Source organism: Macaca fascicularis, chromosome 5 (assembly GCF_037993035.2).
Source record: "Macaca fascicularis isolate 582-1 chromosome 5, T2T-MFA8v1.1".
Classification (NCBI taxonomy): Eukaryota; Metazoa; Chordata; class Mammalia; order Primates; family Cercopithecidae; genus Macaca; species Macaca fascicularis.
Genome location: NC_088379.1, coordinates 6,085,938 through 6,111,740, shown reverse-complemented (window position 1 = coordinate 6,111,740; position 25,803 = coordinate 6,085,938). Strand labels below are relative to the sequence as shown.

Here is a 25,803-nt window from a genome sequence, read left to right as displayed (position 1 = left end):
TTTAAAGGCCAGTACTACCCTGATATCAAAACCAGATGAATCCAGTACCAAAAAAACTACAGGCAAATATCCCTTATGAAGACACACCAAAAAATTCTCAACACAGTATTAACAAATTGAATCCCATAATACCTTAAAAAATTGTAACCATGACAAAGTGACATTTAGCCCAGGAACACAAAGCTGGGTCAGCGTTTGAAAATCGATCAGTGTAAGCTACCATACTACCAATTTAAAGAAAACCACACGATCCTATCAGTTGGTGCAGAAAAAGCATTTGATAGAATTCAGTGTCCATTCCTCATAAAAACTCTCAGCAAAGAAGAAATGGAATGGAACTTCCCCCACCTGAGAAAGAGCATCCACAGGAAACAGCTACAGCTAACATGCTTAATGGAGAAAGACTGAAGGCCTTCCCTTAACACTGAAAACAAGACAAGGATGTCCACTCTTACTATTCCTGTTCAACATCGTATCGGAAGTTCTAGCTGGTACCTTGCTCGTGGGAATGCACAATGGTACAGCCATTCTGGAAGACCAGTTGGGAGGTTTCTTAGAGGTGAAACATATACTTACAATTAGCCCAGCAATCCCACTCTTAGGTATTTGCCATTGAGAAATGAAAACTTGCGTTTGCACAAAAATCTGTACATGTTTGTAGCAGCTCTTTTCATAATCTTCAAGAAATGGAAACAACCCAAATGCCTTTCAATGAATGGATGAATGGTGGTACATCCCATACAATGAAATATGACTCAGTTATAAACTCACCTAACACCTTGGGTGAACCTCGGGCATTCTCTGAAGGTAGAAAGTCAGTCTCGAAAGCTTGCATGCTGTGATTTCATTTGTATCACATACTTGAAAAGACTAAGTTGTAGTGATGGAGATTCACAGTGCCGGGATGGGGTAGTGTGTGACTACCGAGGGCTGACACAAAGGAGGTTTTGGGAGTGATAGAACTGTTTTATTTCTTGATTGTCATAATGGTGGCTAAAGACAACATTTTAGAAGTCATAGGACTACATACACCAAAAAGCTAACCGTATGTTTATTCAAAAAGTAAACTAACATGAGTGAATCATTTAGGGTTCTTTTGACCCAGCATTTTCATTTCTGGTAATTTCTCGTACAGAGGAATTTGCATATGGGTGAAATGACAGTTGTATAAGGGTATTGATTGCAGCACAAGTGATTGGAAGCTATCTAAATGTTTGGCAGGGAATTGGTGAAATCCTACATGAAATACTGCACTGACCTCACAAAGAAGATGGATCACCATTTGTATAGTGTGCTCTATGTGGATAAAGATACACGCACATCCTTGTAAATGCAGAGACCATATTTGGAAGGATACTTAAAAAATAGCTAATAGTGGAATTTCTTTGGCGAGGAGACAAACCGGGTATGTGGGAGATAGGAGGGAGACCTGCTTCCCACTGGATACACTTTTGTACCTTTTGTATTTCGTTCTATGTACGTCTACTGAAAATAATTTTTTTTTTTTTTTGAGATGGAGTCTTGTTCTGTTGCCCAGACTGGAGTGCAGTGGCACGATCTCGGCTCACTACAACCTCTGCCTCCTGGGTTCAAGCGATTTCTGGCTAATTTTTGTATTTTTAGTGGAGACAGGGTTTCATCATGTTGGCCAGGCTGGTCTTGAACTCTTGACCTCAAGTGATCCGCCCACCTCAGCCTCCCAGAGTGCTGGGATTACAGGCGTGAGCCATCGTGCCCAGCCTTTAAAATAATTTTTTTAAGTGTGTAGAATGACAGAAAAATTGTTGAGGAAATGATGAAACCAGAGGTCAGTGGATGCCCCAAGACACAACTCACAGAATCTCATGTAACTCCTAGAGGAGTGCTACAAATTTTACACTGAGCTTTCCAGTGGCCAGAGCAAAGAGGGAAACATTATACAGCTGGTGACCCAGAGTTGAAAGCTGAACCTACTCTGGAAGTTTTGGCTTGTCAAGGTGGTAGATACCATGTTTTGTATGGTACTGGGATCTTTTGGTGAAGAACAAGTCTATCAGGAGATTATCCCATAAAATGTCTAATCCTCATTCATCCCCATTAATGTTGGGGTTTAGAGAAGCAGCAGGTTCTTCCACATGATGCCAAAAGCGAGAAAGAAGGAAGCGATCTTAAGTTTCTACAGGGGAAATGGCAGCATGGTTGCTTAATTTGCACTTTACTTTTTAGTCTTCTGTTATCCTGGTAACAGTTTATTTATTCTGAGGAGTATAAATTCTTTATCCCCAGTGCCTTTTAACAATAAAGACTGAAATTCCTATGTAATGCTTAGTGCTTCCTAAGATTTGCTTATTTTTCCTAATGTGGAAGTGATAAGTTTCCCTGTTAGTTGGAGAGGGTAGTGTTCAGAGCACCCTTTCTTTGGTGCAAACACTCTTGTTTCAGATCTTGTGTTTAGTCGTACGGGTGCGTCTCCCCAGAAAGAATAGGAATTCGGGAACAGGAAACACATTTGTTCTTTCACAGCTCTTCACTGGAGCCTTTCACAGTACTGGGCTGTGAGAGGGGTGTCGGGCCTATGAACGTGGGGTTGAGGCGGGCGGATCACGAGGGCAGGAGATTGAGACCATCCTGGCTAACACGGTGAAACCCCGTCTCTACTAAAAATACCAAAAAAAAAAAAAAATTAGCTGGGCGTGGTGACGGGCGCCTGTAATCCCAGCTACTTGGGAGGCTGAGGCAGGAGAATGGCGTGAACCCGGGAAGTGGAGCTTGCAGTGAGCCGAGATCAGGCCACTGCACTCCAGCCTGGGCAACAGAGCGAGACTCCGTCTCAAAAAAAAAAAAAGCCGGAGTGTGCACCTTGGTTCTGTCATTTACACTCAGTCGTGTGGACTTAAGCCCACAGCTTTGCCTCTCTGAGCTTCAGTATCCTCTGCAGAGGCAGTGCTCACATTGCCTGTGCTCGTGAGGGTGAAGTACGATGGAGTGTGGGATCGTGGAGCAGTGGCTGGCATCCTGGCATCCCGTGGGAGCTCCAGAAGCGTGGGATCGTGGAGCAGTGGCTGGCATCCCGCGGGAGCTCCGGAAGCGTGAGGTCGTGGAGTAGCGGCTGGCATCCCACGGGAGCTCAGGAAACGTGGGGTCATGGAGCAGTGGCTGGCATCGCGCATCCCATGGGAGCTCCGGCACAGTCAGGACCCCTCATTGTGGTCTCCTGCCATGGCTAGACCTTCAGTCTTGTGTGCATAGAAAAAAGCCAGCCACAGACGCAAAAACAACCTTGCTGCAGTAATAATTCAGTGTGGTTGGAAATTGCAGTTGGTGAAATCGATTTTTTATGCCATCTGAATTAGCTTAGAAATTATTTTTGAAAACTTTAAATAAAATTTATGAAAAAACACTTGTCAAATATTCAAATGATAGATACAAGATGGGAAAATCCTTTTCCCTGAGACTTCACAGCCCCTGTCACAGGAGTCTCTGATGGTTTCATGTCCTCCCTCCCAGGCCTTCCTCTGAGACAAATTATGTATGTGTAAATTTCATCCACACAAATACATTTACATGATGTAATTGCAGACTGAGTTCTTTGAGCACCTTCTCTCTGATATGTGTGGGGTGCTTAGGAAGCTTGTTAAACACATAACTTCAAGCTGTAGTAGCCTATGATTGTAAGGAGGGGACTGTCTGTGTTGTAAGTCTGATTTCTGGCTGACCTTGGACTCAGCAGTGGTGTCTGCAGGCAGGCGGGTGGCCCATTGTGTACTATTGTGAATGCTGAAGAGATGGTGCAGCTTAACTGATGTCGCTTCCCAGAAAGACCAAGAGAGATGCCCCTGGGAGCTTTCGAATGCTTTTGCCCTCGCCTGGGCAATTTAATGTGTTAATGTGCCCCACTTAGATGGAGCAGCTGTTGACATTTTGCCATATTTACTTTATTGTGCCTTTATTTTAAAAAAAATTGAACCATTTGCAGTATTATGATATCTTACTGCTAAATACTTCAGCACACAGCTCTTAAGAGTAAAGTCATTCTCCTACATAACCATGACTGTTACCACACCCAGGAGAATGATGGGGAGTTCCATAGTAGCATCTGATACCCCAGAGCATGTTCTCATTTCCTCAGTTGTATCAAGCTGTTTTTGAACCAGGATTCAGTCAGGTTTGTGTATTGCCTTAGTTATATGTCCCTTTATTCTCTTCACATAAAACACTCCTTTTTCTCATGACTTTTACCTTTTTAAAAATTAAAATGATCATAGGTCAAAGATTTATGTAACGCCTTGAGGAGACCAGTAAGATGGTAAAACTTATGCCAAGAACATTTGAGGAATTAGGGGTGTGTGTGTTTATACACACATATATGCATAAAACCCAAAAAGAACTAGAGTAAGATGGCTAGGTTAGATTTCAACGAACAAACAAACTGGTGACAATAAAACATAATCTTTGGGGTTATCTTTTCTTTTGGACATTATCTACAAGTTAGTATGTAACTTCACGGTATCTGGGCTTGAATGGAGTAATAAATAGCACAGGGTCAGTGTCCTAGAGAAATAATCTTTAGGCTGCCATGCTAAAAAGGGCCCAGGAATTAATTGAAAGAATAATGCTTACTCCTGCTTTTGCCTTATTTTCAAATTCTGGATAATTGTCTTAAGGCGTTCCCTAATCTTTCCAGCCAGAATCAGCCTCTTTCCCTTTCATCGTCCTATTCCTTTTTAAAAATGGCTCGAGGCATAAATAATATACCATGAGATCCACTCATTGTAAGTGTCCCACGATTTTAATAAATGTATACAGTTATGCAACTATCATTGCAATCTAGTTTTAAAATATGTTCGACATCCAAAGTTTTATTTTTCATCACCCAAAAAAGTTCCTTCGTGCCTGTTTGCAGTTGATCCCACTCTCACCCCCAGGCAAACATGAATTTGCTTTCTCTCTAGAGATTTACCTTTTTAAGAAGTGTCACATAAATGGAATCATGGGATTTTCTTGTCTGGCATCTTTCATCTGGCCTAGCGTTTTTGAGGTTCATCCACGTAGGCCCACGTCTCAGCAGTTTCTTTCTTTTCATAGGCGTTTCCCTGCTGCTCATGCCCCCGCGGTTGGTGGACATTCTGGTTGGTGTGAACAATGCTGTTGTGAATGTTTGCACGCAAATCTCTCTGGTCGTATTTCTCTTGGGTGGGTTCCTGGGAGTATGGTGGGTGGATGTTGAATTATAGAAGCTGCACCATTTTACAATCCTACCAAGGATTTAGGAGAATTCCAGCTTCTCTGCGTCTTTGCTATCACTTACCATTGCCCTTTTGATTTTATCCTGGCAGATGTCACAGGCTTCCTCTGATGGCGACGTGTCTGCCGGCGATTTGGTAGTTCTGAATCCCAGGAGATCTGCTGGCGGAGCCTTGGGCGAGGCCCTGTCACGGGAGAGCCTCGTGTTGCCGCAGACCGGGCTTGTTCAGCCCTGGGACGTGGGGCCCGCGGCTGACCAGACGTAATTTTGACCCGACATAGTCCCTACGGTGTAGGGTCAAAGTTTAAAGACTGTTTTTAAAAACCGGAGGTTTCACCGGTCCCGCCAGCTTCCGTCCCCCTCCGGCAGCCCCGGGGCGCCCGGTCGGCTTCTCCAAGTGTTTTGTGTGCTCTCTGACGTTTTAAACTCAGGTACCTGTTACTACTTTGTGAAAAACCGTAGGAGCCACGGTAGCCTGTAAAAACTGCTCACAGTCACCCCGCCACCCAGAGCTCACCAGTGCGAATAATTTTATGTAATTTCTTTTGGCAACACGTTTCTCAGCTCTCGGGTGATCTTTAAGGCAGAAGCTGGCTCTCTACCTGTCGGCGCGCGTGTTTCCCGGTGCTCACGGCAGGTGGGGCCGTACCATGGGGACGCCCCAGCCCCGCCCCCGTGGGAGGTTCCAGCCAGGCCTGACGCGCCGAGCCGGCAGCACGGATCGCCTCGCTGCGTCTGCGCGCGATTGAGCGGCCTGCCGCCCCGCCCCGCCCCGCCAGCCTGAGGAGCCGCCGCGTCCGCCGGCCCGCCAGCGGTGCGGGAGGGAGGGAGGGAGGCCGGCCCTCCGCTCGCTGGGCATGGAGCCTCCGGCCGCGCGCCTCTAAGGCCCCGGCGTTCATGGTGAGTCGGGGTGCGGGCCGGTGCCTCTGCCTGCGCCCCAGGCCTGCCTGGTCCCGGGGGCCTGTCCTGTCCGGGGCCTGCCAGCCCTGCGGCCCCGCGCAGGTGGAGTGTGCGAGTGTGCATGTGTGCGGGTGTGCGAGCATCACGTGCATCTGTCCTCAGCAGCCCGAAGCTTGCTGTGCACGCTGCTGATGCGCTCTCCTCCGTGGCACTCTTTGTGTCTGTGCTTCCACATATTTCCTTCTTGGGTTCACGTTTACTGGGACGACGAGAGACAGCGCGAGCGAGCACGTCCTTTGAGTCCTCCTTACCCTGTTTTCAGAGCCGGGCCAGGCCCAGCAGCCCCCTTAGAGGCCAAAAGGGCCTCGCCGGCGATCCGATGAGCCTTTGTATGGAGATGAGACTGCGCTCCGAGCTCTGGAGCCCAATGGGGTGGTCAGGTTGCAACAGCAACCAGGCGTGTTAAAACCTAGTTCCTTTGAATATGTTTCATTCACCAGTCCGCATGTTAACTTTTGTGTTTTCGATGCTCTGGGAGGAATATGACTATTAGAAAAGGACTCCTGAGAGTGCTTTCCAGAATGCCAGCATTCCCAGTAACATAGAGGACGCTTTCCAGGAGGGGACTGCAGCTGGTTAAAGAATCCAGGCCAGAGGAACCACTCAGGTGTTCTCAGCGGTTTTACTTACCATGAGGTCAGGCTTCAGGGGTTACCCGGGGCTACCTTTTGGAAGGTGGGACCTTTGTAAGACCTGTGCAGGCCATTATACCCCCTCAAAATGGCAAAACGGAGCCCCTCCCAGATTCTAAATTAGGCTCCCCACTCCCAGACAATTGCTTTTACAAATGGCCAAGTGTGAGACCAGCCGTGTTGCGGACACTTTCAGTCTCGTGCCCTTTTCCACAAGCAGCCCTCTTAGAGTGGAATGTTTTGAAGAGTAATTTCGTAGTATATAGTGACACTCATACTCCTGTCATTTTTGGGCACCTGCTTTGGCTCTGCACCTTATGCTCGTTCTCATTTAGTCTTCAGTTGTAACAGAGGAGGAAACAGGCTTGGGGATGGAGGAGGAGCTCAAGGTCACGCTGCTGGTGGTGCTGGCTCAGACCAGGCCTGCTGCTGTCCCCCAGTGCTTCCCCAGGTCCTCAGCCTCTGCAGATGTGGTGGCCGTGCTGTCACGGCATTAGTTCAAGTCTTTTGATAGGTACCACTCGGATGGCTGGCCTGCCTTGGCAGCTTTATTCCAGGTGCACTGCCAGATCCTCAGGTTATTTTCACGGGTTAATCTTGATACTGGAGACAGTGGAGTCGGAGATTTAAGCACAGGATTTGACTGATGACCCTTTCTTCTTCTAGCTAAAATAGATTTCCAGGGAGCCAGAGGCCACCTTACTGGAAGTCAGGGAGCTTCTACTAGCAGGTTATTGACATTACTGGCTATATTTTGTAGTGTTCCTCCAGTTCATAAGTAGCATTGATGACCCTTCTTGTCTTTCTACCAGGAATACTTTCTTTTTTCTTCTTCTTCTTTTTTTTTTTTTTTTTTTTTTTTGAGACAGGGTCTTGCCCTGTTGCCCTGGTGCGGTCATGGCTTACTGCAACCTTGAACTCCTGGGTTCAAGTGATCCTTGTCTCAGCCTCTTGAGTAGTTGGGACCACAGACACAGCACCTCTGTGCCAGGCTTAGGAATACTTTTTCATTGTTTGAGAATCACGATCCTTTCTTTTCCCTCTTAAGACAAATGTGCTTTGAAGCAGGCCTTCCCCCCCCCTCTTTTTAAACTAATGTTAAACCTAATTCAGGAGTCTCGTGCTCTTCTTGTCTTTAGCACTGGGCAGATCACACGTGGAATGTAGACCCTGCCCCTGGATGCGTCTGAGGGGCTCCCCATACCTCACAGTCTCTCATCTGGCTCTCCCCTCTCTCCTGGGGCTTGTCCCAACACCTCTGGGTAGCGTGTTTCTGGAGCAAAACAACTTTGACTCTGCACCATTCCCGGTTCAAATCCTGGTGCTAACATGAAGAAGCCTGCTTATGGGCGTCTCCTGGCCACTGCTTCTGCCATCAGAGTGCCTCTTCCTCTTGGCCTCTAGCCCACATCTTACTTGTCTGTCCACTCAAGTGGCTCCTTTGTGGAAGCTTCCCACGTCCCCCTGGCCTCAGGCGTCCTGCCCTTCCTCCCACAGTATGTGGCTCGCCCCTCCTGGCATGCCTCACGGTCTCACCTGTGTGGGAGCCTCTGCCTGCATCGTATTGCCCCTGTGGAGTGAGCCCTGCTGGGTTCGAGGTTGAGGGTCTCCTAAAGTGCCAGGCCCACGTGGTCCCTTCCAGATTAGCTTCCTCTTTTCCACATGGCCCCTTCCCTCTTGCCCTGCTTGCTGAGCCTCTTGCACATGGCCTCTGCATGAGACTGGGGCTCTGCTCAGGCACCCTGCCTCCGTGCTTTTTTTCTTCAGCCTTAGCTGGGTCATCAGACCACACCCCGCAAGTTGGCTGCTAGTGAGGTGCGCCTGCCATGTTGGTATGGTCTCGTCTTTCCCAGCATGATTCCTTATAAGTTGCCCAGAGCAGGGACTTGGAGCAACTGTGCTTCTAAACTGGCAGCCTGCAAACTTTTTTGAAATCATCCCCAGTTAGACACTTTAAATTGAGACTCATTGTACTGACATAACTAGGTGTAAAGCTGAAGCAAACTGTCTTTAGGTACTGTGTTTTATTGTTTTATTTTTTTAAAAAATGCTGTTATGACCAATCAAACTGATCTGCTGCTAGAACTTTGAAGAACCTTGTTCTAAATTGCTTCTGGGGGCTGGGTGCAGTGGCTCACACCCGTAATCCGAGCACTTTGGGAGGCTGAGGCGGGTGGATCACTTGAGATCAGGAGTACAAGACCAGCCTGGCCAACATGGCGACACCCCGTCTCTACTAAAAATACAAAAATTAGCTGGCCCTGGTGGTGCACGCCTGTAATCCCAGCTACTCGGGGGGCTGAGGCAGGACAATCACTTGAACCTGGGAGGCAGAGGTTGCAGTAAGCCAAGATTGCGCCACTGCACTTCAGCCTGGGTGACAGAATGAGACTCCTCAAAAATAAATAAATTCCTTCTAGGGTTGTCCAGGGTGGCAGCTGTCACTTAATTGGGCAGTTTATTTTACCTGTTAGGCTGCAGGGCTTCTGACGAGCACAGCAAGACAGGCATTATTACTTGGTTTAAACCAAGAGACTTCAAAACTTGGTCCCATGTGGAGACGGAGCTTGGGAATGAAAAGTTGGACCGAGGTGGACCACACCAGTACTTACCTGCACCCAGAAAGGGCTTGGCACTTGAGGGAGTGAGTGGCCAGCCATTTTACATATGTTATCTCATTTGACCACCACAGTGGTCTGTACAGTTGCTACTGTTTTATAGCTGAGAGCAGGCTGAGAGACAAGACGACTCACCCAAGCCAGTACCTAGAACTCTGGTTTTCTTTCCAGAGCCTTAGCTAACCTTGCTAGCCCGACCCTAGGGCTGATAATCCACAACTGAGTGTTCTTTCCCCAGGTGCTGTTTCTTCCCCTCCGGGATCCTGGGAGCGAACAGTTCTCTTTCTTGTTTCTAAAGTTGGTTTGTCTGGCCTGGACAGTGAGCTTACTGTTGTCACTTCCAGGTCGCCCTGGGAGAACCGGGTCTAGAGCAGGACCTGTCACCATTTCCAACGCCGTTTCTCTTCTAAAAGGCTGCCTGACGTTTTGGAAAGGGCATTTGTCTGGGATTTCAAGTATGAGCAGGCCAGGCCCCCTCTATCACTTTGTTATTTTAATCATGTCTTGGTCTGTGATTAAAACATAAGCATCTGACCCTACATCTCTGCTAATCTGTGCGCTTAATTCAGTATTTGAGGTTTCGGTCATGGTTGTGAAAACTACTGAGATTGAATCTGAATGATGGATTATTTCTGATGCATGCCTGCGAGAGGCTTGTGTGAATTCTGTGATGAGGAATATGGCTGCGGAACCCCAGTGCGTGGCCTGTGACCCAGCTTCCTCGCTTGCCCGCTGGGCGAGTCACAGACACCTCTGGGTCCCCACATCCCTTTGGTGCACAGGGAGTGCTGGAGAAACGGCAGCCCTTGTTGGTCTGTGGCACTTGCTTTTTCTTCTCCTCAGACCTGAAACCACTGGAAAAGGCAGAAAACCGTGCCTGCCTCAGGTGGCCTGCGTCCCTGCTTTTTTTCCTTGAACCTTTGTTGGGCCATCTGACCGCAGCCACAGCTTCGCGCTGGTGAGGTACAGCGTGTCCTTGTGCAGCTGCCTTGTTGGCTTGGTCTGGGGTGGGGCAGCCCCTTCGGGGGCCTGGTGTGGAGGGAGATGGAGTTAGCCCAGCGTGGTCTGGGGGTGGGGCAGCCCCTTCGGGGGGCTGGTGTGGAGGGAGATGGAGTTAGCCCAGCGTGGTCTGGAGGTGGGGTAGCCCCTTCGGGGGGCTGGTGTGGAGGGAGATGGAGTTAGCCCAGCGTGGTCTGGGGGTGGGGTAGCCCCTTCGGGGGGCTGGTGTGGAGGGAGATGGACTTAGCCCAACATGGTGTGGGGGTGGGGTAGCCCCTTTGGGGGGCTGGTGTGGAGGGAGATGGAGTTAGCCCAGTGTGGTCTGGGGTTGGGGTAGCCCTGCTGGTGTGGAGGGAGATGGAGTTAGCCCAGTGTGGTCTGGGGGTGGGGTAGCCCTGCTGGTGTGGAGGGAGATGGAGTTAAACCAGCGTGCGCGCGTAAAGCACTCGGAAGTGCTGGGCTTGTTAGCGTCAGCCGCTGCCGCTGTTTGTTGCCGTTGGTAATAGTAAGAAGCTCTGACTGAAGCGATCTGACGTTTCTGGTCATGACTCAAGGCTTTTACTTCCTTTTACTCCTACTTTTTGTATCTGTGCCGTTGGCAGCTTGGCAGGGCTCCTGGATTGTTCTTTGGCACTAGAGCGTGGTTTCCTGCCTTTTCCGTGGTTTCAGGTCTGAGGGGAGAGAAAGCTAGTGGCGCAGAATAACAAGGGCTGCCCTTCTCTGGCAGTCCCTGTGCACCAGAGGCTGTGCCGTCGCCTCATTCCTTCCAGCCGCCCTCACGGGGTGGGGCAGGCGGGGTTTCCCATTTTGCAGATGTGGAAAGAAGGCTGAGGGATTTGAAGTGAGTACCTTGCCCTTGCCCGAGGTCATCGCTGGTGGTTGGTGGATCTGAATTTGCTTCCAGAGCTGTTTGGCTGCAGAGGCCACACCTAAGCCGTGTAGGACTCAGGCTTTCCCCTCTAAAACTGCACACCTGTGGGCTTGAGTGTATTCACAGATGATGTTGGGCCTGCTCAGGGCGGCAGACTGGAAGGAGTCCTGCAGGCCCAGCCTTGCTGGCCGTATGCTTCAGGCAAGTCACTTCACTTTGAACCTCAGTTACGCTGTCTGTAAAATGGGTGACACTTACCAAGCAGATTGCTATGAAGACAAAATGAGTCCACATGCACAGAGCACACAGAAGCCGACAGACATGGGCATCCACATCCTGCCACGGCTGATTTTGGGCCCAACATCTCTGGCCTTGGCATACAGTTCACCAGACCAGGCTCAGCAGATAAGTAGCACCTCATGGGGTATGTGTTACTAATTCTTGTTAAAATACAGCATGCCTCAGAATCTTAACACACACCTTTGGCTGATTTCCTATGAAATTGGTGACTTTGACATTCAGGTGCTAGACTTGAAGCTTCATGAGGGCCAGTGTTGTGTTAGGTCATGACTGTGTACCCCGTATAGTGTAGATGCTCAGGTGCTTGAATCCAGCAAGGAATGAGTCCGTGTCTTCAGTTTCTGGTAAGTGGAAGTAATTTTAGAATTGTAATGAAACCATGTTAAGCCATAGTAGACAGTGTTAAGACATGTGACCATGTACGTCCAGGTGTACAGAAACCGCCCTCCCAGCTGCTGCTTGGTGCACATCCTTCTCATAGCCTGTGTATTTTGAGGAAATAATGTATTTCTTTCTACTTTTTAGAGGCCTTTCTGGCTAAGAGAATAATTGCTTGCTACATAATTTCACTGATAACACCCCTCTTGACAGCTAGTGTCCCTGAAATTCTTTTAGCAATTTCTTACCACCTCATGACAAACGTGAAATCTTAGGTTAACGCTACCTTTCTTTGTCCTGTCTTCTCAATGAGATTATCTTCCCTTCAGGGGCAGTCCTGAGAGCCTTGTCTGTAATATCTTGTTAGTTTTCTATAATTATCTTAAATGATTGTGGTTTTGATTTTGCACAGAGCGAAGTACCCACGCGTTATTTCAGAAGCACCAACTTGTTCGGCTCTCCTGAGTTCTTCTGGCTGGGCGTTTGGAATGTGGGTCACCAGGTGTGACTGAGCTCTTGTGGTTGCAGCACGTGGGTGAACCGGTGACCCAGTGGTGTGGAGGCTGCTCTTAGATTTCCAGGGCATGGCAAAACTATTTACATAACAATTTGCAGTGGTGGCTTCCCAGTGGCCGTGATAATAATCAGTTAAAATTTACAGTGTCCGAAGACAGAAAACATGGCTCTTACCCAGGAGACAGGAGACCTGAGGCAGCGTTTGATGATGAGATCCTTTATTATTTCCCCACCAGCGAGGGAAGCGCACAGTCATGTCAAAGCAGTGGTCTCAACTTTGGAACTCTAAGACCCCTTTAGGTTGGGCGCAGTGGCTCACACCTGTAATCCCACCACTTTGGGAGGCTAAAGCAGGTGGATCACCTGAGGTCAGGAGTTCAAGACTAGCCTGGCCAACATGGTGAAAACCCATCTCTACTAAAAATACAAAAAATTAGCCAGCCGTTGTGGTGGGCGCCCCTGGTCCCAGCTACTTGGGAAGCTGAGGCAGGAGAATTGCTTGAACCGAGGAGGTGGAGGTTGCAGTGAGCCAAGATCACGCCACTGCACTCCAGCCTGGGCGACAGAGTGAGACTCCATCTCCAAAAAGACCCCTTTAGTCAGCGGCTTTTCCTTCTGAATAGCAGGAAAGATTTTCGGTGAATTGTCCTCGAAATTGGCTTAAAAGAGTTTCATGACAGAACAACTTTCTTGCGTTCTGAGGACTTCATTCTATCTGAATGGACCTGGAGTCATCCTGGTTTCTTTGTCCTAGGAATATGAAGACAAGGCTGGAAGACCTAGCAAGCCACCCTCTCCAAAGCAGAATGTGAGGAAGAATCTTGACTTTGAACCACTTTCCACCACCGCACTCATCCTCGAGGACAGACCAGCGTGAGTTTAAGAAGAATCTCTGTAGAGTGTTTGCTTTAGGAAATAAGTACAGCTTGCTAAGCACCTTTTTGTTAGAGAAGAACTAGGGTCAGAAAGGGAAGACGAATAAGCCAGAATTACTTCTTACTCCCTATATTAACATGTGTTCTGTAATGATAGTAAATGACCAATTTGGAAAACTGTCCTGTAGCATAGAAGTTTTGACCAGGATTTTCCACGCAGGTGATTTTTCTTTTTTACTTTAGCATTTAAAAATAAGTTGTCGGGGCCGGGTGCGGTGGCTCAAGCCTGTAATCCCAGCACTTTGGGAGGCCGAGACGGGCGGATCACGAGGTCAGGAGATCGAGACCATCCTGGCTAACACGGTGAAACCCTGTCTCTACTAAAAAATACAAAAATCTAGCCGGGCGAGGTGGCGGGCGCCTGTAGTCCCAGCTACTCGGGAGGCTGAGGCAGGAGAATGGCGTAAACCCGGGAGGCGGAGCTTGCTGTGAGCTGAGATCCGGCCACTGCAGTCCAGCCTGGGCAACAGAGCAAGACTCCGTCTCAAAAAAAAAAAAAAAAAAAAAAGTTGTCGGCTGGGCGCAGTGGTTTACGCCTGTAATCCTAGCACTTTGGGAGGCCGAGGCGGGTGGATCACTTGAGGTCTGGAGTTCGAGACCAGCCTGGCCAACATGGTGAAGCCCTGTCTCTACTAAAAATACAACAAATAGCCAGGTGTGGTGGCGGGCTCCTGTAATCCCAGCTACTCGGGAGGCTGAGGCAGGAGAATCACTTGAACTGGGAGGCAGAGGTTGTGGTGAACCAAGATCCACTCCAGCCTAGGCAGCAAGAGCAAAACTCCATCTCAAAAAAAAAAGAAACAGGGTGTCTTCTACTGTTAATTCTTATCCTTGAAAATTTGTGTTGGGGAGAGAAATGGAGGACTGGAAAGTTAGAGGCCATCAGGAAAAGACTCTGCCCTTTGAAGACCAGTCGTTTCCATGCTCTGAAAGGTGAACGGGCGGACTCTCCCACAGCAAGTGATGGTTGTTTAAAATGTCCCAGTGAATGCGGATCCTGCTGTGTGAGGGACACAGGCAGCCAGACACTCCTGCCCTCCCTTTACCCCAGTGCCAGTACAGTCACAAGCACGCTTCTGAGAGAGAGCACAAATTGCTTTTTTTAATGGGTTTTGAAGGTATACCAAGGTGCTTAGAACTAAGGTGCACATCTGTATATGTAAAAAGACAAATGAACCACGTAGCTAGTACAAAATCTTTTCACTTTAAAAATCTGGTCAGGAAATGTCGTCATACATACATGTAACAAATACTGTTGGAGCGCCCTGCTTCAAGAATTAAGTGTTGACAGTTATTAGGGTATTGCAGTCAAATCAAAGTTTCTTTGGAGTGTGGGGTGAAAATATACCAAAAGATTAAGTGTTTATTACTGTTGCAGTTGTGGATAATTGTTACTTTCTTCCTGCTAATCTTTATCATTCATTTTTTTTTTCTTTTTTTCTTTTTCTTTTGAGACGGAGTCTCACTCTGTTGCCCAGGCTGGAGTGCAGTGGTGTGATCTTGGCTCACTGCAACCTCTGCTTCCTGGGTTCAAGTGATTATCCTGCCTCAGCCTCCCGAGTAGCTGGGACTAAAGGCACGTGCCACCATGCCCGGCTAATTTTTGTATTTTTCAGTAGAGACAGGGTTTCACTGTGTTAAATCAGGATGGTCTTGATCTCCTGACCTCGTGATATGCCCGCCTCAGCCTCCCAAAGTGCTGGGATCGCAGGCGTGAGCCACTGTGCCTAGCCCATTCATTTGTTTTATAGTGAACTTGTTTTTGTAAGAAAGTATTATAAAAGCTGGTGTAAGAACTGTGTAATCTTAAAAAAATGAGTTTTCAGTGTTTGAGCTTTCTATGTTTTAGGAAATTATGTTTCAGGTTTTTTTCTCAAAGACTTTTATGTGGTATTTATAATGGTGAAAACTCATTTCTTTCCTATCAAGAAATCTCCCAGCAAAACCAGCTGAAGAAGCTCAGAAGCACAGACAGCAGTATGAAGAAATGGTGGTTCAGGCCAAAAAGCGAGGTAATGGAGTTCACACTTGCTGGGTTAGATCGGGCAGCACAGGATTTGTGTCCTTCTGGTGATTTTCTTTTTACTATTTAGAGTCATAGAACCTGAACTTCAGGCCTTGAAATTTGTAGTCTTCCAAAAAAATAAAAATGCATGTGGAAGGCCCCCACAAATGAAAACGGGGCCACAGGGTGGCATGGGTGGGCCACAGGGACTCGGGGACGTTGAGGCAGGCAGAGAGGAGAAGCAGTGAGACTGCAGGATTTGCTGGGAGCCTCCCAAGGAGGCCTCTCTCATCCCAGAAGCCCCCCGAGGCTGTCCTGGGTGGGCTGTAAAGCCCCAGGCTTTGGAGCGGGGTGCCTGTGTCTCTCGTGGAAGGTTACTATCCATTCCTGGTAGCTTTATTCAAGAGAAAAGCACTTTGAACTGACATGAGAAAAGTGACTGTGTAAGATAGACATACCAGACTACAGAAGGTTTCAGCCATCAGTGATATGTACACTTCTTTCCCTCTCTGGGTTGTTTTGTTAAATTTCCAAGAAGATGTTTTGATAAAATTCCTTGCAACACTTAAACTCTTTTTCTAGGAGATTTTAAAAATATATAACATGGATGTGAGGCCAATTTGGCTGTCATATCTGTCACTCCGTTGATCACCAGGGTTGATTTGGCTGATCTGCTAGCTAGCCCGGTGTCCCCTTCCCCACTGGCACTCCATGTGGGTCCCTCCTGAAGCTGTGTGTTTGGTCAAAGAGAATGACCATCCCCGAAAGAGGACCGGTCTTCAGTCAGGGTGTATGAGTAGCTGCACTCCCCTGCTGGAGCCTCCAGACAGGCTCCATTTGTAGGAGAATGTACAGTCGTCAGGCTTCCAAGACTCCAGACACATCCAAATGAGGCACTGCATGTGGCAGTCTGCCTTTCTAAAAATAAAAAAGTTCAGGCACGGTGGCTCATGCCTATAATCACGGCACTTTGGGAGGCCAAGGAGGGTGGATCACCTGAGGTCGGGAGTTCGAGACCAGCCTGACCAACATGGAGAAACCCTGTCTCTACTAAAAATAAAAAATTAGCCAGGTGTGGTGGAGCATGCCTGTAGTCCCAACTACTCAGGCGGCTGAGGCAGGAGAATCTCTTGAACCCGGAAGGTGGAGGTTGCAGTGAGCCGAGATCATGCCACTCAGCACTCCAGCCTGAGTGACAGAGCGAGACTCTGTCTGAAAAAATAAAAAAATAAATAAAAATATATAACAATGTGGTGTATATGTACAGTGGAATAATATTTGGCCTTAAAAAGGAAGGAAATTCTGGCACATGCGGCCACATGAAGGAATCTTGAAGATACCCTGAGTGAAACCAGTCAATCCAAACAGGACAAATGATGTGTAATCCACCTCTGTGAGGCCCCTAGAGCAGTCCAACTCACAGACAGAGGGTCGAATGGTGGGTGCCAGGGGCTGGGGAGACAGGGAGTGGGGAGTTAGTGTTTGATGGGGACAGTTTCATTTGGGCCAATGAGAAAGTTCTGGTGATGGATGGTGGTGTGGTTGTGCAGTCGGAATGTTCTTAATGCCACTGAACTGTATAGTTAAAATGGTAAATTTGACCACACACAAAAAGAGTATATGTAAACTAAATGCATGGTATTTCTCAAAGTTGCTATTTGTAGATTAAGAGTAATGCTCAAGGCTGGGTGTGGTGGCTCACACCTGTAATCCCAGTACTTTGGGAGGCCAAGGCAGGCGGTCAGGGGTTTGAGACCAGCCTGACCAACATGATAAAACCCCATCTCTACTAAAAATACAAAAATTACCTGGGCGTGGTGGTGGGTGCCTGTAATCCCAGCTACTCAGGAGGCTGAGGCAGGAGAATCACTTGAACCTGGGAGGCGGAGGTTTCAGTGAGCCAAGATTGTGTCACTGCACCGCACCCTGGGTGACAGAACAAGACGTCAAAAAAAAAAAAAAAAAAAAAAACCAGTAACGTTCGAGCTGTTGGAGTCAGCATGGAGCCTGCATTTGGAAGGGGATAGGGCTGGGAGCACAGGAGGGGCTTCTAGTAATGTTCGGTTGTTTTGATCAGGATGGTAGTTTCAGGGATTTTTCTGTTTTGTAGTAACTGAATCATGTTCTTTTTTTTCTTTTTTTTTTTTTCTTTTTGAGAGAGAGTCTCGCTCTGTTGCCCAGGCTGAAGTGCAATGGTGCTATCTCGCCTCACTGCTACCTCTGTCACCTGGGTTCAAGCAGTTCTCCTACCTCAGCCTCCCAAGTAGCTGGGACTACAGGCCCCTGCCATCACGCCCAGCTAATGTTTGCATTTTTAGTAGAGATGGGATTTTACCACTTTGGCCAGGCTGGTCTCGAACTCCTGACCTCAGGTGACCCGCCCTTCTTGGCTTCCCAAAGTGCTGGGATTACAGGCGTGAGCCCCCGCGCCTGGTCAGCTGAATCATATTCTTCTTTGTGTACTTTCCTGTATAGATGTTACACTTTGCAAGCTTATTAAAGGGTGGATAATGCCTGACCTTCTGGAGTCCATCTGGTGCAAAGTGAGCCCTGGAGCTGATGCTCGCTCTGCTTCAGGGCCGTTTTCCTGGTGTGTTTGCAGTGTGACAGGAAAATCACCTTGCCTGGAAATGGTCCATATCAGTTAGTAGATCGTTGTTTTTCTAAATTGTGATTTCTAGAGCTGAAAGAAGCCCAGCGGAGGAAGAAGCAGCTGGAAGAAAGATGTAGAGTCGAGGAAAGCATTGGAAACGCTGTGCTCACCTGGAATAATGAGATCTTACCTAACTGGGAAACAATGTAAGACATGGCTGTGGGTGCGGCTGAACTGCAGGGCATTTCTGTCTAGAATCTGTGGGCCACAGCCTTGGTCGTCATAGCCAGCAGTGACACCCTGGATGCAGCGAGTTGAAGTTGCGTCATCTTCCTTCCCTCTACCCTGGCTCAGCCCGCGCCATCCCTTGCTTGGAGACTGTGATAATCTCTTCTCCTCCCTTCCAGTTCACCTTCTTCTCGTCTCCTGAGCTAGCTTCTAAAGCATGAGTTGGTGTCACCTCCCTTAACCTAGAATTTCAGTAACTTCCTGTGACTCTCAGTACACAGTTTGAACCCTTAGCTTAGCGGGCAACACCCTTACTGAGGTGGCCTTCCTTCCTCGGCAGCCTCACCCTCGGATGCCTCTCCTCCACTTGGACAGAGCCCTCTCCCTAGGGAGCCCTCCATAGGTGTTGCTGCTTTTAAACCTGGGGCCTCACGTGTTCCAGGCCCTGTGCCCAGAATGCTCTTGTCCTGTACCTCCTCAGCCAGCTAACTCCTGTGTGCTCTCCAAAGCACAGGGAAGACTTTGCCGCACCTACCCTGACCGTAGGGCCCTGTGGTTCTCTGTCCTCACAGCCGTCTGTTTAGGCCTCTGTGTTCCTCTCTTTGAGGATAGTGACCCCAGTGTCCAGTAGAGTGCACCTGGCAGAGTCTGGCAGCTGCTGCCCTCTTTACATCTGAGGGGCAGCTGTGGATCTTGTTTTTATTCTCGTGTTCAGAACGGCGGGGGCCAGTGTGCGGGCGGAAGTCCCAGGGCTGCACACAAAGGCATTTGGGGAGCTTGGATGCCGGCTTCTCTTCTGCTGTCATCCCACATGTCAGTACTGCAGGGGCCACACGGCCCTTCTCAGGGTCTCCACTAGGAAAATACGCTCAGGGCATGCTTTTTAAGGCAGTGTCCTCAAAAGGGTTGATGCTGTCAGGAAATGCTTTATACCCGTTCTCACAGGGGATCTAGTAACAAGAACAGAGGTTCTCAGAATGCTCACTGCTCCCACCGAGGGAGACCACTCGGGTCCATCCTACAGGGCTCTGGGTTGGATGTGGTCTGAATGCATCGCACACAGACCCGCAGCAGCTCCCGCTGACTACACACAGACGCCGCCTGGCACTGTTCTGGGTGCTTTTGTACTTTATCTCACTTCATCCTCACAGTAGCCCTTGGGTGTAGGTTTCATCATCTTGACTTTCGAGAGGACAGTGTAGGTCTAGAGAGGACAGATGAGTTGTCCAGATTCCGCAGGTAAGAATGGAGTTAGGATGCAGCCTGCTTTCTGCAGCTTCACGTCTGTGCTCCCCACGATGCTGCCTTCAGAGGCACCACGTGGGCCTGGTTTGCCCAGGCTGTTGGCAGTGTGTGTTCCTTGTCCCCGCAGAGCTGCAGGACTCTGTACAGTCCAGAATGTTCTGAGTCAGCAGTTCTTCTCTGCAGTTAGCGCGTGCCAGCTCACAACTGGGCGCTGGGCCTGTATTGGCGGTGCGGCAGCCGTCTGCTGACTCTGCTGGGGTCTGCTTCTGTCTCCAGTGCTGCCGCAGTGCCGCCTGGCACTCCTCACCCACTCTCAGCTACGTGCTGTTCCTGCAGGAGGCCAGGCCATTGCTCTTTCCTGTGTTTTCTGCTCCGAAAGTCCTTCCCATCCTTCATGTGCCCAGGTCAGTCAGAACTTGGCTCCAGAGTGTGCCTGGGCCTCCGGTTCGTGGTGTCCCGTGCTGTGCTGTGCTCTTCCATACCTGCCACGGCAGCTGCCCAGCAGAAGGAGACTGTTGATTTGATCTTTACAGAGCCCTAAACTCTAAGCTGTCTGAGGGCAGGGGCTGTGCCTGCTAACAACGGTGCATCCCAGCTCTTGGTGGTTTGGGGCTAGGCACGCAGGTAGGCAAATGTCTGTGTAGAACAAACTCAAACTCTTGCTTCCATTTTTGTCCAGGTGGTGCTCTAGAAAAGTTCGAGATTTATGGTGGCAGGGAATCCCTCCAAGTGTGAGAGGCAAAGTCTGGAGCTTAGCCATTGGCAACGAGTTAAATATCACCCATGGTGAGTGGCCTGCATGATCCTGGGAGTCCACCCCAGACCCTGTGTCTTCTCTCCCTTTTGCCCTGTTGGAAAGAAAGGCAACCATTGCCATGAATCTGTGTCTTTTGAGAGACCAGGAGATTGTATCCTTCAGGAGACAGGGGCAGGCGGGAGGCCTGCGTTTAGTGCTGTGCACTCCAGTTACCTGACAGCTCAGTGCAGGAGCCCTTGAGTAGAGGGAGCGTGGAAGACGGGGCTTAGAGCATTGGGGAGGTGCCTGAGCTTCACGGATCCAAGTCCTAGGAAGGCAAGGCTTGACTGGGAAGTGAGTGTGGAAGGGGCAGGTGGTTCTTGCTGTGAGGGTGTTTGTTGTACTGGGGTGTCTGTTGGTATTTTGTGGGATTTATTTCAGGCAGCCTTGGAGGGGACAACATACTGTTCTGGGACTGGGGTCCTTGGGGCTCTGGGGGTTTGTCAGCTCGGTGAAAACCATGCTCAGTGATCTCTCGCTGTATTGCATCTACGCGGTTTGCATGTACACCTCCTCCCTCAGACTGAATTCGCTTCCCCACATGTCCCAAGCACTCTGCAGCGTGTCCAGTGTGTAATAGGTGCCGTGAGCCCAGTCTTCAAATCAAGTGATTAATACTGGCAGCCATTCTTTTCACTTCTGCCTCCCTGCCTGCATTCTGAGTTGTGGAAAGACGGGGCTGCCTCCCTGCTCTTTCTGGGGCCTAGGACCTGCCTGGGGAGTTGATGATGTGGTTTTTATGCTCATGAAGGCCTCGAGTTTAAACGGTTGGTATCTTCGCTCTCTAGTTGGGGTTTTGATTATTGTTCTTGACAGGCCAGCTTAGCCTCGTCCCAGGCAGGGTCTCCCCTCGCGGAGCATCAACCGGCTGGCTGGTGACTGGCTTCTGTGCGGTGCAGTCCTACAGAGGAACGTGGGGGCCCAGAACTCCCTCTTTTGGCTAAATCCATACCTACCAAAACTTTGTTTTAACTTGTCTGTGTGAGAAGATGAGTAACATTTAACTTGTGGAAATGGTTTTTTAAAAGCATCCTCAGAAGTTGAGGTTTGGAGAAATTACTGAGCATTTATTTCTAAACTCTGTCTTTGCAGATTGGATGGAAGGCACAGTCCTTTGTGTGTGTGTGTAATTTGTGCTTCTCACGGATGCCTGGGTGGATTTTATTTAAATTAAAATCTATGGACCATATTGTTTTGGATTGGGCAAAACCGCTGATGAATCAATTACATGTTTAGACACGAGTCTTAGACATTTGTCTGAACCTTGGTATTGGCTCGATTTGTGTTCATTGTGTCCGTCTTGTATTGTGAGCCGGGCAGTGTCAGTGGCCCCCACTAGCACTGGTGCTCAGGAAGCTGGGCCCTCACCTGCTGTGCTCTCTGCCTTTTCACCCTCACCCAGCCTAGGTCTCTGCATGTGGCAGGCCCTTAAGAAATGCCTGCCGTGTGAATGAATGCCGCCTTATTGGGTCCTGCTTAATCTCGGTTTTACTACATCTCCCAGCCAGTGTAAGAACACAAACTTGATTGCTGAGTACCAAGCATCATATTAGGTTCTTTACTTATGGATCTTATTTAATATCAACAGTGCGACCTTGACCTCATTTTCCTCTAGAGAAGGCTCAGCATCCTGGAAAGGCTGGGACTGTGCCCAGGTCTCTGGCTCTTGTGTGTGGGGCCAGGACTCTGATCCTAGCCCAGGCTAATCCTAAAGCCCGTGTTCTGACTTGGAGAGCCCCAAAGTTTTGCTCTTGTGGTTGTACAATTGGAAACTTAGTGAAAGTCAACCTAATAGTACTATTAAAACTTCACTTTTAGGGCCTCAGTCAGTCTTGTGCTTTGACATTGGAGCAGGGGGTCTGGGAATAAGGTGTGGTAGCCGTCCGGCCTCCAGCATTCCCCAGATACACACCAGTAAAACCATGGGGGAGAATCCTAAAACTCTTGACACTTTGACCATTGAACCCCGAGGCTGGTAGCCTGTGTGACTTAACTGTCAAATGTCTCACTTGGGAAGTGATTCCCTGGTGGCCATGGCCACACAATGGTATTCATCCACCTTTGGCCAAAATGACCAAAGCTTGGCCTGCCTCCTAGAGGCCGACAGCAGGTGGAAGTGCCACCAGGTGCATGAGGCACCAGCGCAGAGCAGTGTGGGATTGTCCTGGGAGCATGTGTGCTGACTTACTGCTTTAGACACTGATACTATAATAGTGAAACTAGAATTTGGATTACATTTTAATACAACAGTGTACACTGCCCAGAAGGCAGATATGCTCTGCTCTATTTTCCAAAAGTAATCATGGGAAAAATAAAGTGCTCAAAATTCCATGGGTAGCTGCAATTAAAGTCTCAGTGATACACTAGTGATTGCGTGTAACCCGAGACATCTGGGAGCTGATCAGGACCATCAGAGCCAGAGTGGTGGCAGGTGCAGCGGCTCACGCTTGTCATCCCATCACTTGGGGAGGTTGCGGTGGGGGAAATCACCTGAGGTCAGGAGTTTGAGACCAGCCTGGCCAACATGGCCAAATCCCATCTCTACTAAAGAAAAAAAAAAAAAAAGTCACCGGGCGCGGTGGCGTGCACCTGTAATCCCACCTATTCAGGAGGCTGAGTCAAGAAAATCGCTTGAATCCAGGAGGCAGAGGTTGCAGTGAGCCGAGATCGCACCACTGCACTCCAGCCTGGGTGACAGAGCAAGACTCCATCTCGGAAAAAAAAAGAAAAAGCCAGACAACCAGGGAGCACCTGAGACTGGGCTGTGTCGGGGAACAGGGCGCTGAGAAGGAGCTCTGTGGGTTCAGCCTTCACACTTGTCCTTGAAAGAAGAAGGGGGCATGGATATACCCATGGAGGTCTGTGTATGCTAGTGAAGTCGCCTTGTTTAACTATTACCAAACCACCCAAAGAGGCTGTCACAAAAATAAGTTGTAAATATGGGGATTTGGAGGCTGTCGTGAGCCTTCTCTGCCAGCAAGAGTCCTGTGTTTTGCAGCTTCTGTGTATTCCTGGGATCTCCCCCACCCCTGCCCCACTGCCAGGCAGCAAGACGAGGAGGCCTGTGCCAGGTGGGGGCAATTGCATCATGTCCTTACTTGAAACCCGATGATTCTCTGCTGGTCCCTCCTTCCCTCCCTCGGTCAGTGAGACATTTATTGATTGGGTTGCTCTGTGTCAGTTCCAGTGCTGTGTGTTTTGGATACAGAGAGCTTCACCGTCTTGCCCCAGGGATCTTGCGGTCTGGGAGAGGCAGTAGACAAGTCACAAAGACCAAAACAAGGCAGTTTTGTGGTTGGATTGTGTCATAGAAGTAAACAGTGGTGATGTGTGTAATCTTTCTCTATTTAAGGCTGTGTCTTTAAACAATAAAATTACTTTCAGGCCACGTTGGGGGGAATTGTTTAAGTAGCCTATGAAGTGTGCATTAAGCCTATTATAGTTGAACTTAAGTATTTGAAGGAAATAGTACTGTGTTCTGTGGTGTTTTGACGAAAAATACTCACATGTGCACATAACACTTACCCAGAGGCTTTTCTTCCAGAGCTCTTTGACATCTGTCTTGCCCGAGCCAAGGAGAGGTGGCGGTCCCTTAGCACGGGAGGCTCTGAAGTGGAGAATGAAGGTAGAGTCTCTTCCAAAACCAGCAGGCTGCTGTGGTCAATTGTGTTTGTCATTCTTTATTACATAGTGAAGAAAATTGACTTAACTACGGTTGAGAGTGATGTGGATTCATAAAAAGCTCCACGAGAAAAGGGTTCTTTTTTTTTTTTTAAAGCAAAAATTAAAGGTAAAAAGCTTTTATAAGAAATTGGCCAAGTGTGGTGGCTCATGCCTGTAATCTTAGCACTTTGGGAGGCCAAGGTGGATGGATCACCTGAGGTCAGGAGTTCACGACCAGCCTGGTCAACATGGCGAGACCTCGTCTCTACTAAAAATATAAAAATTAGCCAGGCGTGGTGGTGGGTGCCTGTAATTCCAGCTACTCTGGAGGCTGAGGCAGGAGAATCACTTGAACCCGGGAGGTGAAGGTTGCAGTGAGCCAAGATCGCGCCACTGCATTCCAGCCTGGGTGATAAGAGTGAGACTCTGTCTCAAGAAAAAACAAAAATTAGCTGGGCTTGGTGGTGTGCACCTGTAATCCCAGCTACTTGGGAGGCTGAGGCAGGAGAATCGCTTGAACGCTGGAGGTAGAGGTTGCAGTGAGCCAAGATCTCACCACTGCACTCCAGCCTGGGTGACAGAGCAAGACTCCCTCTTAAAAAAAAAAAAAAAGAAAGAAAGAAAGAATGAATTAGAACATCCCAGTTCCTGAGAGGTATTTGTGTCCTAACATGCTGGAGGGCTGGTCATAACCAGTGTCACTCCCTTTAAAGTTGTTCACGTGACTTCCAGTAGCCTGGTGTCTGGGATTAGTTGAATACTGTCTTCTAGAGGAGCTCAGAATTACAGAGACAAGAACACTGCATGTTTGCTAGATTATGCCTTTAGCATTTTCCATAACACACAAGAATGATTACTTCTGTTGGTTATACTATTGGTTACGAAGTACATGATTTTACTGATCATTTTTACAGTCTATGTGGTATTAGAATTCAAAAAAGTATAAAACAAATTATTTATGATTACTTGTTAGAAATATTATACACTGGCCGGGCGCGGTGGCTCAAGCCTGTAATCCCAGCACTTTGGGAGGCCGAGACGGGCGGATCACGAGGTCAGGAGATCGAAACCATCCTGGCTAACACGGTGAAACCCCGTCTCTATTAAGAAATACAAAAAACTAGCCGGGCGAGGTGGCGGGCGCCTGTAGTCCCAGCTACTCGGGAGGCTGAGGCCGGAGAATGGTGTGAACCCGGGAAGCGGAGCTTGCAGTGAGCTGAGATCCGGCCACTGCACTCCAGCCTGGGCGACAGAGCGAGACTCCGTCTCAAAAAAAAAAAAAAAAAAAAAAAAAAGAAATATTATACACTGGCTGGGCACAGTGACTCGTGCCTATAATCCTAGCACTTTGGGAGGCTGAGGTGGGCAAATCACTTAAGGCCAGGAGTTCAAAACCAGCCTGGGCAACAAAGAAAGACCCTGTCTCTACAAAAAGATAAAAGAAAAAAGAAATATCACACGAGTATAATACCGCAATCGTTTCTACATCTAGTGATTTCCACTGAAGATGTTAAAGATGTGTGACGTGTGTGTGTGTGTTTATGCTTGGAGTTTCTTTGTGTTTATTCTCCTACTTGTCCTTCCTTTCCACTGATTGTTATTGGTGAGAGGTATTATGTCAGATTTTGATATCAGATGCTAGAAAATACCTAATGAATATCTGATATCTAATCTAGAATTAGCTGGTGCTATGTTCTCTAAGAAACCCTGCAATCTGTTAAATACTCTGAAGCTGCACTGTGAGTCAAGATGTGATTACGTCAGTGTGCTTCTGAAGAACTTTTTTGCGTCTTTCGTTCTTGTAAAACTTCAGAGGCTCATAATTGTCCTACATTCGTGC

General features: G+C 48.5%; 1 protein-coding gene and 1 long non-coding RNA gene across 18 annotated transcripts in view; one reads left to right on the top strand and one right to left on the bottom strand.

The window, feature by feature from the left end:
• The window catches only part of TBC1D14 (TBC1 domain family member 14), a 122,704-nt gene that overhangs the window by 70,455 nt on the left and 26,446 nt on the right, over window positions 1–25,803 (top strand). For 12 of the 17 annotated variants that reach the window (XR_012434638.1, XR_012434639.1, XR_012434640.1 and 9 more), the window contains 5 exons: window positions 13,253–13,371; window positions 15,363–15,445; window positions 18,120–18,237; window positions 20,184–20,290; window positions 23,845–23,925. Coding sequence is in view for 12 of the 17 variants with exons in the window: in XM_074039379.1 (XP_073895480.1) it covers window positions 13,253–13,371; window positions 15,363–15,445; window positions 18,120–18,237; window positions 20,184–20,290; window positions 23,845–23,925 (508 nt within the window). In the remaining 5 variants the exon portion in view is untranslated. Of the gene's footprint in view, window positions 1–5,983; window positions 6,125–11,003; window positions 12,485–13,252; window positions 13,372–15,362; window positions 15,446–18,119; window positions 18,238–20,183; window positions 20,291–23,844; window positions 23,926–25,803 lie in introns of those variants that run through there. The other 5 variants (XM_074039382.1, XM_015450137.4, XR_012434642.1 and 2 more) reach the window with 3 other exon arrangements.
• Window positions 4,750–5,876, bottom strand: LOC102144297 (uncharacterized). Its single transcript, XR_012434643.1, has 2 exons — window positions 5,288–5,876; window positions 4,750–5,180 (listed from the first exon to the last, which is right to left on the bottom strand). It is a non-coding gene; the product is annotated as an uncharacterized lncRNA (long non-coding RNA).